General features: G+C 43.1%; 1 protein-coding gene across 4 annotated transcripts in view; it reads right to left on the bottom strand.

Annotated features, from left to right (window-relative positions):
• PAPSS1 (3'-phosphoadenosine 5'-phosphosulfate synthase 1) overlaps positions 1-15,070 on the bottom strand; it is a 109,301-nt gene extending 94,231 nt beyond the window's left edge. The window contains exons 1-2 of one of the 4 annotated variants that reach the window (XM_070452245.1): positions 14,828-15,070; positions 1,126-1,240 (exon numbers count right to left, since the gene is read on the bottom strand). In XM_070452245.1, the coding sequence (XP_070308346.1) occupies positions 1,126-1,240; positions 14,828-14,887 (175 nt within the window). In that variant the 5' untranslated portion in view covers positions 14,888-15,070. Of the gene's footprint in view, positions 1-1,125; positions 1,241-14,392; positions 14,413-14,686; positions 14,710-14,827 lie in introns of those variants that run through there. The other 3 variants (XM_070452247.1, XM_070452246.1, XM_070452248.1) reach the window with 3 other exon arrangements.
• Between the last annotated feature and the right edge of the window lie 713 nt (positions 15,071-15,783).

Genomic DNA, 15,783 nt, shown 5'->3' with positions numbered 1-15,783 from the left:
AATCTATAAAAACAAAAAATGGGAATGCTGCTTTTTGGCAATCAGCAAAAATTTTAAGGATGAGTAATATCTGTGTTGACAAGACACTGGAAGATGGACCCTTGTCCACATTAGGAAAATAAACAGGTCCAAATTTTAGCGGGTTGTGTGGCTGTTAGCATAAGTGATGCCATCTTGGGCCAGTACAGTTCCTCCTGTCCTTCCACTGACCCTACCCAGGCCTGTACTTCACTTCTCTGTCATCAAGAATTTGCAGTTAATAGATACTGTTTAAAGATTATTAGGTCCAGGAGGCATCTGTGTTCTGTTAATCCCCAACAATGATGAGGACCTTAGCTAACATACTCCTGGTACCCAGAAGACTAGTTACCCATTCATAAATATTGACTTAAGAATGCACTTCCTATGTCCACGCACATACTCCCATGCCCTATGTTAACTATCAAATTGTCCCAGGGGGCCCTTGGCAGTGCAGAGTGCAGCTGCGAATGCTTCCAGATCCCACCCAGTGAGTAGGTTACCCTATAATAAACTGATCCATTGATTATATGGAACTGCCTGCCTTGTTACTCAGTCTCAAGATACCTTCTCAATTCAGTAAGCACTCTTCATTCTCTCTGTCCTCCAATATGGGTAAACTGGCAAGATGCATCAAAATTTTAAATCAAACTCCTGGAAGTGAAAAAATCCATCATTTTTAAAACTACCTCCAAAACCTGGATCAATTTACTGTCTCCAAGACAGACTCTGGAAAAATCAACACAAAAATCAATCAGAGGCCAAAGCAAAAGAAGAGTGATAGAAAATGTGAAATTCTTCACCACTCATTCTTTCTCCTCATGTGGTCTACATTATTAGCATCTTGAAGGCAGAATCCAGTTTGTATTTGCATGCAGAAGTTAACAGAATGTAAAGTGATTTTAAGATGCATTCTGATTTTTCCCCTTTAACAGCAATTTTATAAAGAACAAGAGGAATTACCAAAAGAAAACATGTTATTATTGAGTAGCTCTAGCATGATGCTCCAGATACAACAGGACTCAAAATTGAAATATGCTTATTCCCAGGTCAAGGCTGTCTATAATAAACACTGCTTTAGAAAAACTGGTTAACTCTGGACCGTACCTGTCAGCCAAACTGTACAACCACGAAAGCCGCCTCTGGTCCCCACCACTTGTCCTCTCTTGTTTCTGCTGACATGGTGGGCTTGATAGGTGACATTAGTTGCTCTCTGCATCCCCTGGGAAAAAGGGGGGAAAAAAGAAAGAATTTTGGTCTACCTGAGTCTCTTAAAAGGTAAACATATATTCCTTGCAAACATACAGTAACTGCCCTATTTAACATGACAAAAGCAAGGAAGAAAGATGAATACTAACAGCTTTTCCTTTCTTTAGAGACCCTGGCATAGTGTCCAGTTCTTTACATACACCAACTGATTTAGTCTGCACAGCTCCCCAAAGATGCACAAAGTCCTACTACTATGGTTTTCCAGATTAAGGTGTTAAACCTGAGAAAAGTTAAACCTGCCCCAGTTCCCATAACTTGTGAATGGTGGACTCCAGAGCCCCGTCTTCTCATTCATTCATTCATTTAATCATTCATTCAGCCAGTGATTCCTGGGGCCATACTTGTAAACCAAGTGAACAAAACAGGTCCCCTACCCTCATTGAGCTAACATTCCACTGGGAGACAGACTAATAAAACTTAATTATTAAATCAGAGAGTGACAAGTGCTCTCTGAAAATAAAACAGGGTAAAACTGGAAAGAGAGATAGGGGATGAGTGCCTCTTTAAACAGGATGATCAGGAAAAGCCTCTTGAGTAGGTGGCATCTGAGCAGATTCCTGAATGAGGTATGGAAGGGATGTCTGCAGGTATCACAAAATGGGTAACGAAAAAAAAAAGGAATGCAACTGTTGTTCTCCGAAATTTTTTTCTTCTTAAACAAAAAGGGTATAAAATGACATAGGCTTCAAAGGATCTAAACAGACATTTCTCCAAAGAACAAATACAAATGGCAAATAAGCACATTAAAAGATGCTCGACTACATTAGCCATCCAAGAAATGAAAATCAAAACCACAATGAGATACCACTGCACACCCAGTAGGATGGTTATAATCAAAAAGACAGGCAAGGGGGCTTCCCTGGTGACTCAGTGGTAAAGAATCCACCTGCCAATGCAGGAGTCACATGTTCGATCCCTGGTCCAGGAAGATCCCACATGCTGCAGAGGAACGAAGCCTGTGCGCCACAAATACTGCAGCCTGTGTGCCTTAGAGCCTGTGCTCGGCAACAAGAGAAATCACTGCAACGAGAAGCCCACGCCCTGCAGTGAAGAACAGCCCCAGTTCGCCACAGCTAGGAAAAAGCCCAAACAGCAGCGAAGATGCAGCACAATCAAAAATAACTGAGTAAAATAAAATTATTTTTAAAAAGACAGGCAAAAACAAGTGGTAGTGAAGATACGGGCAAACTGAAATCCACATGTTTGCTGATGGAAACGTACAGCCACTTTGGAAAAGAGCAGGTCCACAGAACATTAAATATAATTACCAAGTGACCCCCACTCCTAGATTTACACTCGCAAGAAGTGAAAACAAGTCCACACGAAACTTGTACACATATGCTCTAACAGTTGATTCACAAAAGCCAATGGGTCAAACAACCCAACTGTGCACCACAATAATTAAACAAAATGCTTTTTTAAAAAATTGTATGGCATATCCATATGAGGAAATACTATTTGGTAATAAAAAGGAATAAAGTACCAATACATTCTATAATATGGACAAACCTCAAAAACATTATACTAAATGAAAGACGCTGGTAACAAAAGCCACATATTGCACAATTCCATTTGTTAATATGTGAACCATCCAGAACAGGAAAATTTAGAGGGATAGAAAGTAGATTAGTGACTGCCTCAAACTGGATGTTAAGTGCCTTCTAATGGGAACGGGATTCTTTTCCAGGGTGATTAAAATGCTCTAAAATTGACTGTGCTGATGGTTGCACAACTCTGTAAATATACTAAATAAACAATGTGTATTTACAAATCGTATATTTTAAATGGGTAAACTGAATGGTAGGCAAATTTATCTCAATAAAGTTGTTTTCTAAAATTGAAAATATGAATCATGTAGGTTCTATTTTGCCCTCCCATGGAGCAAAAACATAATTATAGGGCCTTTCCAACGAGTTATGCCTTTATAAAATAAGTGTCAGCAGTCTTTTAATTGGGTGTTTGCATCTGATTCTTCATATAGCTCTTCTTTTTCAACACAATTTTATTCACCATTCATTCAAAGATATTTACTGAATGCACACTACATGCTTGATATTCTTCTAGGTTCTGATGAAAATGCCAATAAAATCACTGTCCTCCTGAGGCCTTTCTAATCCTCCCTGCCAAGGCAGGAGTTCTCAAAGCCTGGTCCCTAACCAGGAGCTTTGGCATCTCCTGGGAAATGCTGGTAAAGAATCCACTGCCAAGGCAGGAGACACAAGTTCAATCCTAAGGTCTGGAATATCCCCTGGAGGAGGAAATGGCAACTCACTCCAGTCTTCTAGCCTGGAAAATTCCATGGACAGTGGAGTCTGACAGGCTACAGTCCATGGGATCACAGAGTCGGACCCCACTGAGTGACTGAGCAAGCACGTGTGGGAAATGCCAGAAATGCAAATTATCAGAACCGATCCCAGGCAAACTAAGTCAGAAACTTTGGGATGAAGCCCAACAATCTGCATTTTAAAGGCTTCAAGTGACTCCAATGCCAATTTAAGTTTGAGAACCCATTGGGAAAACAGAGGAGAGAAAATACACCAAGATAAATACTTTGGAAATTCTGTAAGTTAGAAATAAGCATCAAACAGAAGGGGAATGTAAATAAAGCCAAAAATGAGAAGAAGCATCAGAGGAAGGGTGATGTTTAGACAGGGTGGCCAGGGAAGGCTTCAGCCAGAATAAGGCACTGAAGGTCTCTGAGGACCTCTGAGGGAAGCCCCTTCCAGACTGGGAACAGCAAGCGCAGAGAAGTAACGGGAGATCCAGAATGACTGCTGGGCGGCTGGAACAAGGCATCTGAAGGCACCAATCATTCATTTAAAGCCAGAGCGGTGGCTGTGACTGTGTGCTTCCACAGCCACATGAGTGGCTCAGGCTGATGCATGAAAGTCAGAGATGGATTCAACCTTGACCCAGAGGCCATCAAAACGGGGAACAAACACCCTCACAGGTATACACATATGGACTTTGAAAAGGGACTATTTTTCCATCGAGATCTTCAACTTCCAGATGTATTCTTATCTCAAACTGGCTAGCCTAAAGAAGTGCCTGAGGTTCAGAATCTTTCCTCCTCTCCCTGCACAATCGCCGGGGTATGCAGGAGAAAGTATCTCTGTCCATCTGCCTCTTACTGTCTATTGCTCATTACCTTTGGGAGTTGGGGGGATTCTCAGGAGCCAAAAGGACCCCTTCCCCACTAACCATTTCATTAACGGATATACTTCCGATAATCACGAAGAATGCTAATAGGGGTCTCCCATTTCATTTCCATTAAACTGATGCGGCAGATATAACTTTCCGGTTCTGCATTTCCAGGATTTTAAACAAAACACGGGGTATCAGACACAGACATCTGCATCTCTTGACAAGCAATGTCACCTCTTTCCTGAAGTGTCCAGTTTCAGCTCCCAGCCAGGCAGCCTGGGAGAAGACAGAAGCTGAGTCTGCTGAAAGGGGACACAACAGGAATGGGGGGACCAGGAGGGTGCTACACACGCTAACTGTCTATACTTGCAAAACCTGTTCCACTTGGTCATTTGGTTTGGGAATGTTTTTCCAAGTTACTTTGCTTTAGGGCAAGAAGAAACATGTATCTAATGAATTTTACTTCATTTTGGCACCATAAAATACCTTCTGCTTTCCTTTCTAAATTGAGTAGAATGTTAAAAAAAAAAACACAAAAACTGAGAAGCTATAAACTGCAGAGGATGTGGTTGACAGAAGATATAGGATAAGACTGTTTTAATCACTAGGAAAGTATGCTCCCTCCAGGCCTCTTGCCACCTACGTTTAAAAAAATTCTAGCAGCCAAAATGGCAGTCTGGGTACAAGGAGGCTTACTGTTTATGGGTGTTTGATATTTTCCATATTAAAAAAGAAACTTTCAAAAACATTTGCCACAATCTCATAATTCCAAGTTTTTCAGAATAAACCAAAGAACATTTTTAAAATCTATTACAATGGCAAGACGGTAGCTATATGCCTAAATTTCACTAAAATTTTAAAGGCCATTTCTGTATGTAACCTAGGGCCTCTTCCCTTTCCATCCCACTCTAGCCAAATCCTGCCTATAATTCTGCTGGGAAAACTTGACATTAGTGACTAAGGGCCATGAGTGAGTTATTTCCTTCCAACTCTCCACTCCTGTTCTCAGAGTCTTCAATGGCCTAGTTTCTAGCCACAGAGCAGCAAAGTCAGGCTTATTCTTTCCTAATAGTATGGGTGGTTTGAAGTAATATTTGGCTTGGCGCATGTACAGCCAGAGAGTCACTGTAACATTTACTGCCCATAGGATTCATTTGTTGTTTTATACTTTCAGGAGTCTCTTTGAATATAGTTTTTACTTTCTTGGGAGAGTTGGTCAAGCACTATGAGTTAGATTCTTTGTGTTTTTCACAGCCTCCAACCTCTTTTCTTGAGCCTAGTCTGTGCTCAGTAGAAGTCAGATATAAGGCATTTAAAGTGTGATTTGTGTTCTCTGTATAACTTGTAAATAAACTGACAACTGACATTCACAAATTTTAAGAACAGCAGAACTGGGACAATTCATTTCCAGAGAACTCCTTCTCTTTCTCTGATTGGGACTAAACGACTCGACTAGAACTAAATGATTACCAGTCCTATTACCAGGCTAAAGTCAGGTGGCCTCCCATATTTGCGGCATACATTTTCTACACCTGCTGCTGCTGTCCTCAACATCCACACAAGTGGCCCTGTGCCCCTTTGTTGACCCTTAATTTGCCATGGACAGAGAGGCCTGGCAGAGCTACAGTCCACGACACAGGAGAAGAATTTTAGCAAGTAAAACAAAAACAAAGCAGCAACTTCCACATGGGATGCTTTGTTATTCTATCTACTTCCCGAAGGAACAAACTAACTTCTCCCATGATGATATTTAGAGAATTTCAAGGTCTGTGAGTTTATTCTGATTTTATGAAGATCTCTACATTTTTAAGTCGAATTTGCAAAGACACAAAGCATATACCAAATAACAAGAGTAATTCTAGACTTCAACATCCATCACACATCCCACCATCCACCTTAAACTGACTGCCAAACTGTGTATTCCTCAATAGGGAACACCTCAAATGGTCACAGGCACGTTTGTTTTACATCCAAATTTACAGTGAGTAAACTGGAGAGATGGTAGAGTACCACGTGGGCAAACTGAAGAGTACCATGAGGAAAAAGCTCTAGTTCACAGTTACTGACGACTGAAATTAATCTTTTGAACATTAACAAGCCAAACACAAACAGCAAAAGTGAAGCTCAGACGTTCCTGGAGGTTAAGAAAACAACTTGTAAAGACTACACTTTAAACCTTGCTGCCTCAAAGCATGGTGCACAGCAAAACTGGCAGTGAGCTGGCTGCTTGTCAGAAAGTGAATCTCTGGTCATATCCCAGATCTCCTGAATCAGAGCTAAGAAACTGGCACGCTGATTTGATCACTGTCATGCACGCACTCTGCATGTACATTACGGCTCGCCAACTATTCTGTTTTACAGATTAAAGAACATTTAAATATTGACTTAATGGATATTTTTTTAATGCAATGGCCCTTGCTGCTGCTGCTAAGTCACTTCAGTCGTGTCTGACTCTGTGCGACCCCATAGACCGCAGCCCACCAGGCTCCGCCATCCCTGGGATTCTCCAGGCAAGAATACTGGAGTGGGTTGCCATTTCCTTCCCAATGCATGAAAGTGAAAAGTGAAAGTGAAGTCGCTCAGTTGTGTCCGACTCTGTGCGACCCCATAGACCGCAGCCCACCAGGCTCCGCCATCCCTGGGATTCTCCAGGCAAGAACACTGGAGTGGGTTGCCATTTCCTTCCCAATGCATGAAAGTGAAAGTGAAGTCGCTCAGTCGTGTCTGACTCTTCACGACCCCATGGACTGCAGCCTACCAGGCTCCTCCATCCATTGGATTTTCCAGGCAAGAGTACTGGAGTGGGTTGCCATTGCCTTCTCCGGATTTCTATATAGTGTCCGATATTTCCACTACTTTTATCCAGTTAAAAGATACTTAGTAGAGAACTGTGTCCTTGGGAAAGGAAATTTCAGAGAAAAAATTACCACTTAGGTGACTGCCAAAAGCAGAAACAAAAACAAAAGATACAGCCTCTTCATGTAAACTAATTACTCAGTAATGTGTTTCAAAACAATTCAGTGGTGGATTTTACGGTTTTGCTGTCATTATGCTACAGGTAACTGACTCATCTCAGAGCAAAAGACAGTAACATCCAGGCAGGTGGATGAAAAAAATGCTGGTATCAACTGGACTTTGTTTTAAATGACTAGTTTTGCATTTCGGAGTTATATAAGTTTCTTACTCAGAGCACAGAATAGGGTTTCTCAACTTCAGCATTAACGACTTTTGGACCACGGCACCAGTGATAATTCTTTGTTGTGGGGGCTATTCTGTGCACTGTAAGATTTTCTTAGCAGCATCTCTGGCCTCTGCCCAACACATCAGAAGCAACCCTGACCACACAGACACATAAATGTAACAAAAAATGTCTCCAGATATTACCAAACACCCCCAGGGGGTGGCGAATCTTTACCTGGTTGAGAATCACTGAAGAAAACTACTCCTTAAAGGTCAATATAACAGAGCTAAGCTGGGGAAGCTCATTTCACATTCCAACTTTAGAGAAGTCACGGTGTTTCGGGGAGGCTAACTGACAGCTGGGTAGCCTGCTAAGCCAGAAGAACAGAATTGCCCAAATCCATCATTCCAAAGTTGCCACCATCTCTCAAAATTTCCTTCCCCAAGGAAGAAAGTAAAAACAAATACATAAACACACAAATAAGTAGGGAAAAAAATGTCAAGAGCCATCCCAGAGTCATTATCTAGACCTGCCCTATCCAACAGAACTTTCTGAGATGATAAAAATGTTCTATACTGCATGGTCCAAAACAGTGGCCATGAGCTTCCTATGGAAATATAGCACTTGAAACACAGAATTTTTCATTTTAACTAAATTCAAGTTGCCACAGGTGAGTAGTGGCTACCGTATTGGACAATGCAGATCTAGATCCTGCCATTCTTCCTGTTCTTGTGGTCAGTCAACAATGGAGCACACTCGTGGCAGAAGTCTATCTTTCCTTCTCCTTTAGGCAACTTTTCTAGCAGCGGCTCCCTAACTTCCGGCTCAATACCCGCCCCTGCCCTCAGCCAGGTCCACGCTCTGAAGGAGGAATATATGGTTTGTCAGATGCCATGTTGTTCCACCTCTGCATGCTTGTTTCACTTTTGTATCACCTCAGTCTTCCTTCAAATCCAGAATGAGCTGTTAGCCTTCTATGAAAGGCTTTGAACAGTATGAGGGACATACTGTTCAGAGAAGGAGAACTGATAAAGGGGAAAAGTATCTCATTCATTTATTTGCTTTTTCATTATTAACTCTCTCCCAGGTAGAATGCAATATCCATGAGAGCCGGGCCCTTTCTGTCTTTTTATGACTGCATCTCCAGCACCTAGGACAAAGGCACATACAAACCAGGTGTTAAATATTTGATGACTTAATAAATAAGAATGCCTTAAATTTAACACCTTAAATAAATAAGAACGCCTATTTAAAGCACCAGCTATAGTGCTTTAAATATATTAACTGATTTAAACCTTGCTACGACCCTACAAGGTATGCACTGTTAGCTCCACTACAAGGTATGTTTTATCATCCACATTGTTACATTTGAAGACATTGAGACACAGAGGAGTTAGGTAGCATGCCCAAGATTACACAGGTAGTAAGTGACAAAACTGTAATTTTAATCCTACCCCATACGGAGCTTACTCTCTTATTGAAGCTGTGCTAAATTACTAGTAAATTACCTAAGCTTTTTAATATCAGAAGTACCCTAGCTAACTCTGCACCCTAACCTTTATCCCCATCCTGTTACAGCAGCAGCAGCTCAATGTACACACAAAACCTCTGTAACGAAATATGATTACATGGTAACAGCAGAGTGCGACGTAACACGGAGGTGCAGAAACAATTCATCCTACACACTAGAGTGTGTGGACACGGGAGGGCCACACTGTTGTGGCAAAGGCGTCTGAGGCTCTGAAGATTTCCACAAGTGATAAAGGTCAACAGGCATCAGGGCAGAAGGAAAAGCTTGTGTAAAACCCTGAGAATGTAAGGTATAGAAAGAAAACTGACGCTGGACATATGGAGGAGAAAGGGGACTGGAACGGCAAACTAGAATGGACTGAATGTGTTTCTGAACAGTGTGCTAGATCTCAGATTAATCTGCGGGTAGCAAGTGTCCAACCCCACCATAAAGCGGGCTCAAACAAAGGATCTGGGCCAACATGAGTCTACAAAATGGGTGAGTGACATCTGGGTCTGAACCAAGGGCCAACACACACACACTTTGAAGTATTTTCCAAAGGCGGCTGAAAACCAGTCCCAACGGAGAAAGGTTCAAACAGATGGAGAATGATATTCATTACCTCCAATGTTTTGTCAGACTGAGATAAGAGGAGGCTAACAGGGCCCTCTGCATTCTTGATTTTCTTTATTATTCTTGCAGGTACATGAAAATACTGCAATTCTTTCTAAATTCTCTAACTCAAATTTAACCAGCAAATCTTTATTTCCTATCGGCTATCTACATGTTCCTATGGAGGTTTTAAAATGTGGTTAGTCTGAACTGAGATGTGTGCTAAGTGTAAAATATACACTTATGCATATTTCTTAATAATTTTATATTGACTATGACAGTACTGAATCATTTTTATACTGAGATGACAGTACTTTAGCTATAGGCTTCCCCGATGGCTCAGTGGTAAAGAACCTGTCTGCCAATGAAGGAGAAGCACATTCAATCCCTGGGTCAGGAAGATTCCCTGGAGAAAGAAATGTCAACCCACTCCAGTATTCTTGCCAGGAAAATCCCATGGACAGAGGAACCTGGCAGGTTACAGTCCATGTGGCTGCAAAAGAGACAGACATGACTAATAGACTAAACAACAACAATTTTAACTATACTGAGTTAAATAAATATTAAATTTTTTTTCAATCTGTTCCTTCTTACTTTTTTTTAAAATTTGACTTCTGGAAAATTTTAAATTACGTTATATGGCTCACATTTTATTTCTATTAGACAGCCTTGTTCTACAGGCTTCTCCAGTGGGTGATTAAGAATTCACATGCAATGCAAGAGACACAGGAGATGTAGGTTCGATCCCTGGGTCAGAAAGACCCCTGGAGAAGGAAATGACAACCTGCTCCAGTATTCTTTCCGGGAAAATCCCATGGACAGAGGGGCTTGGAGGGTTACAGTCCACAGGGTCACAAAGAATTGGACAAGACGGAGCAACTGAGCACACACATAGCTTTGTTCTACAAACTATCTCTACTAAGAATGTCTGTCCCTTACATGCAGCATGCTTAATACTGGGCCCACCTCTTACAACCTCTATGATAGCTCTGTGCCTCAGCTTCTTCATCAATAAAATGGAGACACTAACTGGTATTTTCTTGGGCTCCAAAATCACTGCAGATGGTGACTGCAGCCATGAAATTAAAAGACATCTGCTTCTTGGAAGAAAAGCTATAACAAAGCTAGACAGCATGAGATGGATGAAACTGGAGCCCATTATACAGAGTGAAGTAAGCCAGAAAGATAAAGACCATTACAGTATACTAACACATATATATGGAATTTAGAAAGATGGTAATGATAACCCCATATGCAAAACAGAAAAAGAGACTCGGATGTATAGAACAGACTTGTGGACTCTGTGGGAGAAGGCGAGGGTGGGATATTTCAAGAGAACAGCATCGAAACATGTATATTATCTAGAGTGAAACAGATCACCAGCCCAGGTTGGATGCATGAGACAAGTGCTCGGGCCTGGTGCACTGGGAAGACCCAGAGGGATTGGGTAGAGAGGGAGGTGGGAGGGGGGACAGGGATGGGGAATACATGTAAATCCATGGCTAATTCATTTCAATGTATGACAAAAACCACTGCAATGTTGTAAAGTAATTAGCCTCCAACTAATAAAAATAAATGAAAAAAAAAGAAATAACTGAAAAAATAAATAAATAAAAGTAACGTTGGTAATAAGTACCCCCCTAAAAAAATAAATAAATAAAAAGCAGAGACGAGACTTTGCCAACAAAGGTCCATACGGTCAAAGCTATGGTTTTTCCAGGAGTCATGTACAGATGTGAGAGTTGGACCATAAAGAAGGCTGAGCACTGAAGAATTGATGCTTTTGAACTATGGTGTTGGAGAAAACTCTTGAGGGTCCTTTGGACACAGCAAGGAGATCAAACCAGTCAATCCTAAAGGAAATCAACACTGAATATTAATGGGAAGGACTGATGCTGAAGCCCCAATACTTTGGCCACCTGATGCGAAGAGCCCACTCATTGGAAAAGACCCTGATGCTGGGAACGATTGAAGGCAAAAGGAGAAGGTGGTGGCAGAGGATAAGATGGTTGAATGGCTTCACTGAGTCAATGGACACCAATGAGTCTGAGCAAACTCCAGGAGATGGTGACGGACAGGGAAGCGTGGAGTGCCGCAGTCCATGGGGTCGCAAAGAGTCAGACACGACTGAGTGACTGAACAACAACTGGAGCAAAGAGGATAACTGCAACAATAAGGGCTGACAGACACATAACACTATATGCCAGACACTGTCCTAAGCACTTTTCATACATTAACTCCTTTAATTTTCGCAACATCCCTGTGAGACTATCACTCCCACTTTATAGATGAGCAAAGTGGAGGCACAGAAAGTAAGTGCCTAGCCACAGGTTACACAGTGAGTAAACAGTGAAACCCAGGATCAAGCCCAGGCGGTCAGTTCCAGGATCCTTGCTTCAAACCACTGTCTCTCATGATACTCACCTCAAAAATGTTACAAAAAATCAGTAAGTTAATTTACCAAATAATGTCAAACTGTCTCCAGCGAACAGTAAACTTTCCTTAGTGTTTATCATCACCGTCACTCCAATCCTCAATCTATTTTCCAAATTCCCTGCATGCCACAACTACTCTCCCCAACTCCCAGGGCTAAAGCATCTTTGAACACCTCTCCCTCTCATTCCCTAACTCTAGTCAGGTCCCTCGTAACTCCTCCTAGAGAGCTGTTAATGCAGCTATTCTTTCCCACTACCACGTTAGACCAGTTACAGTTGCACCCTCAAGACTGGATGACTTAAAAGCAATAACAAGAAAAATACCTGAACCGATGCACAGGCATGCTTTAAATCTATTAATTCATTTAAACCTCACTCTAACCCTGTCTGTTCGCCAGGACTTCTACATGTGGGCTCTAAGAGCGTCTACTTTCTTCAGCAGACCAGTCCCTCTGGAATACCAGTTTCATCACGTGTTGGGAACTTGAAAGGTGTGTGCATTCTCTATACATGTGGCTATCAGCTGATGTATATGAGAGGCAAAGATGATGGGTGTTCCCTATTGGGGCAAAAAAGATTTACAAGGCCCTTAAAATTAAAAAATCTAGCTTCATCAAAAATCTCCCACAGGATCTAGTCTCAACTCAGCAGCCAAACATTAACAACTATATACCCTAGCCCCAGACTGCTTATTCAATCTTAACTTCAGTTAACAAAAGCCCTCCAGAACAGATAAACAGGTCTCTTCACTGTTTCTGGAGTAACTAACAATTATTATTATCATTTATAGTAGTCATAATATTACAATAAATAATATAAATTATTTTTGTTCCTAGGCCTTATTCATACAACTTCCCTCTACCTCAAAAACCTAAGCACACTTCTCCACAAAAGTGAAAGTTGCTCAGTCATGTCCAACTCTTTGCAACCCCATGGACTGTAGTCTGCCAGGCTCCTGTGTCCATGAAATTCTCGATGCCAGAATACTGGAGAGGGTAGTTGTTCCCTTCTCCAGAGATCTTCCCAACCCAGGTCTCTCTCATTGCAGGCGGATTACCGTCTGAGCCACCAGGGAAGGCCTCTCTTCCATAAATCCTCTCCAAAACATCCAGACTAAACTAATCTCTCCTCTAAATTGTGATAAAATAACTGGGCCTGTAATGATATATTCATCACCCAGCAAACGCCAATTACAACCCAACCAGGCCATGACCAGCTGGAAGGCAAGCACCGATTCCCTCATTTCTCATCGTCTCTGAGGGCTTCTACAAAGCACATGCACTTTTTGGCAAGTGGAACAGTAAATGAGTTACAGACGGTGCAGTTGAAATGACCTGTAAATACTCTTAATTTAACCAACCCTAGGTCCCTAACCAGGTAATACCTCAGAGTAACAGGAGCAATATCAACAATTGCATAGAAGTGGTATCACTGACCTTTCCAAATCATTACCTTCTTTACTCCTCAAAACTGTCTAAAGAAGTACAGGCTATTATATCTTTAAGTCAGCTGAGGTTTAAAGAAGTCGAGTGTTTTCACTCAGGATCAACAACTACTAAATGGCAAAGTTGGAACCAGAGACCAGACTGGTAGTCCAGGGCTCCTTCTCAATGTTCTAATTCACCTTTTATCTCCTCTCCCTCCTCATCACCTAAAGGAACAGTGAAGTTACTTAAAATGAGAAAGGAATTGGGTGAGAATCCTTGGTAACCTCAGAAATGGTAAATTAATGACTTAAAATGAACACTTGTCTGAAATGGTTTTTTTCTTCTTCGATTCACCAAGGGTAATGATGACTTACAAGGCTGCATTTAAACCTCATGATCTTGCTGTACTGTGAAAAAAATTTTCCATCCAGACTTAAAACCAAGGCCTTTCCGGCCTCCAGAGTTGGACACCACTTCCCCCACCCCACTCCCACCTCGCTTACAAAAGCTTAGCTTAAGGCAGTTTCTTAGCAAGAATAATTAAGGAAGGAAGCAAGCTTTTGAGGACAGAACACCTCACCATCAAAGCCAACTGGCAGTCCTTGCTAAACGTTATAAACCATTAGTTTCCCCCTACATTTTAGTTTCCATGTTATTTGTTAAACAGTCCAATTTAACACCGAGTCACAAAGAACCTCAGTTCAGGGCAGTCTCAACTCATGAATGGCCACATTGTTGGGTACTCTCCCTTCATGTTTTAAGTCAGAAATGGAAAGACATGGAGACGGACCCAAACCTGGGCTAACTGCACTGGCAGAGCCAAGAAAAAGCAGGAATGCACCAAAGGCGCCTGCCTCCGCTTCCTCTGCAGACCTTCAAGCCACTGGAAGGGATGCGGGCAGCTTCCCCTCGCGGGAGGTTTCAGCAGCCGCCAGCTCACTCCCGAAAGATAGTCCTCGAGGTCTCATCCGAGCCGTGGAGCTGAAGAAGCAGGCGTTCTTCCCACGGACCGTGGATCCGACTGCCTGCAGAGCCCAGCCAGAGACCCCCGCCCCCGCCACGCCACGCCACGCCACCCGGCACCACCCACCGTCCCTGCTGGAAGGCGCCGCGGCCTCGGGTACCATCCCCGATTCTCCAAGCAGGATGCATGCAGGAGTGGGCAGCGGCTCCGAATGGATCTGCAGCAGGAGCCTCTCAGAGCCTCCTCCACACATCTGCTTCGACTCACCCAGTTCTGCGCGTTATTGCTCAGTTTGACTTTCTTGCACAGGCTACCGGGGACCTCCATGGCTTACAGAGAGCGCGCGGGTGCCGGGATTCTCAGCGCCGTGAGCGAAGCCAGAGGACCTGAGGCCGGCGGGGGCGGGGCGGGAAGGCGGGGCCTCCTCGCGACGGGGCTGGCCCGCGCTGTCGTAGGCACGCGCTCGTGCCCGTGGCTCTGACTGCGCGCCGCGTCGGCCGCGCGTCCGAAATGGGTCCGGAGCAGAGGTGTGCCAGAGGCAGGGGTTGGGGGCGGGCTTCAGGGCGCGCACCGACGCGAGCGCGCACGACGCTCCTCCCTCTGATTCTGAGGAAGGGGCGGAGCCTGAGAAGGTAGTCGTGGAAGTAACCCAGTCCCTCTCTGACTCGCTCCTTGAGCTGCGCATGCGTGGAGGCTGGACCCGGGTCCCAAACCCAGACCTAGAGACGAGGAAGATGCCAGGCTCCCAGCTCTGCTGCTGTTGACTAGAAAGAAGACGTTGACGTGGTCTCCCGCCCCTGTCTTTTCCTCCATAAGCCCGGTCACCAGTTTCCTATCTTCCAAATCTGTACTTATCTCGGCCTCGGCACATATAAAAAGGAATTTTCCAGCATCTCAAAGAGAAGATTTAACAGCTTATTGTCCACACATTCCGCTTCGTGTTGAAATTCTGCCCAACAATTAAAAAAAAAAAAAGTCAATACACCATCAGTAGTTAACATCTCTTCTGGTTTTAGCGGTTATCTGCCAGGTGCCTCCGTCCCCACTAGAAGACATCTCTTGAGGAGATTTCTGTCAGGTACTTCTCACCGGCCAAGTCAAGAAGGGGCATGTATTTTATCAGCTTCTCATGAAATCCTTAGAGGAATGAAATCCAGGCTGAGGGAGAGCCCTTGGTTACCACTGAGTGGAATGCCCATCTGTAGAGGACATGTTCAAACTCA

This window comes from Odocoileus virginianus, chromosome 21, assembly GCF_023699985.2.
Source record: "Odocoileus virginianus isolate 20LAN1187 ecotype Illinois chromosome 21, Ovbor_1.2, whole genome shotgun sequence".
In the NCBI taxonomy this organism is placed as follows: domain Eukaryota; kingdom Metazoa; phylum Chordata; class Mammalia; order Artiodactyla; family Cervidae; genus Odocoileus; species Odocoileus virginianus.
This window is presented reverse-complemented; position numbering and strand designations above follow the sequence as displayed.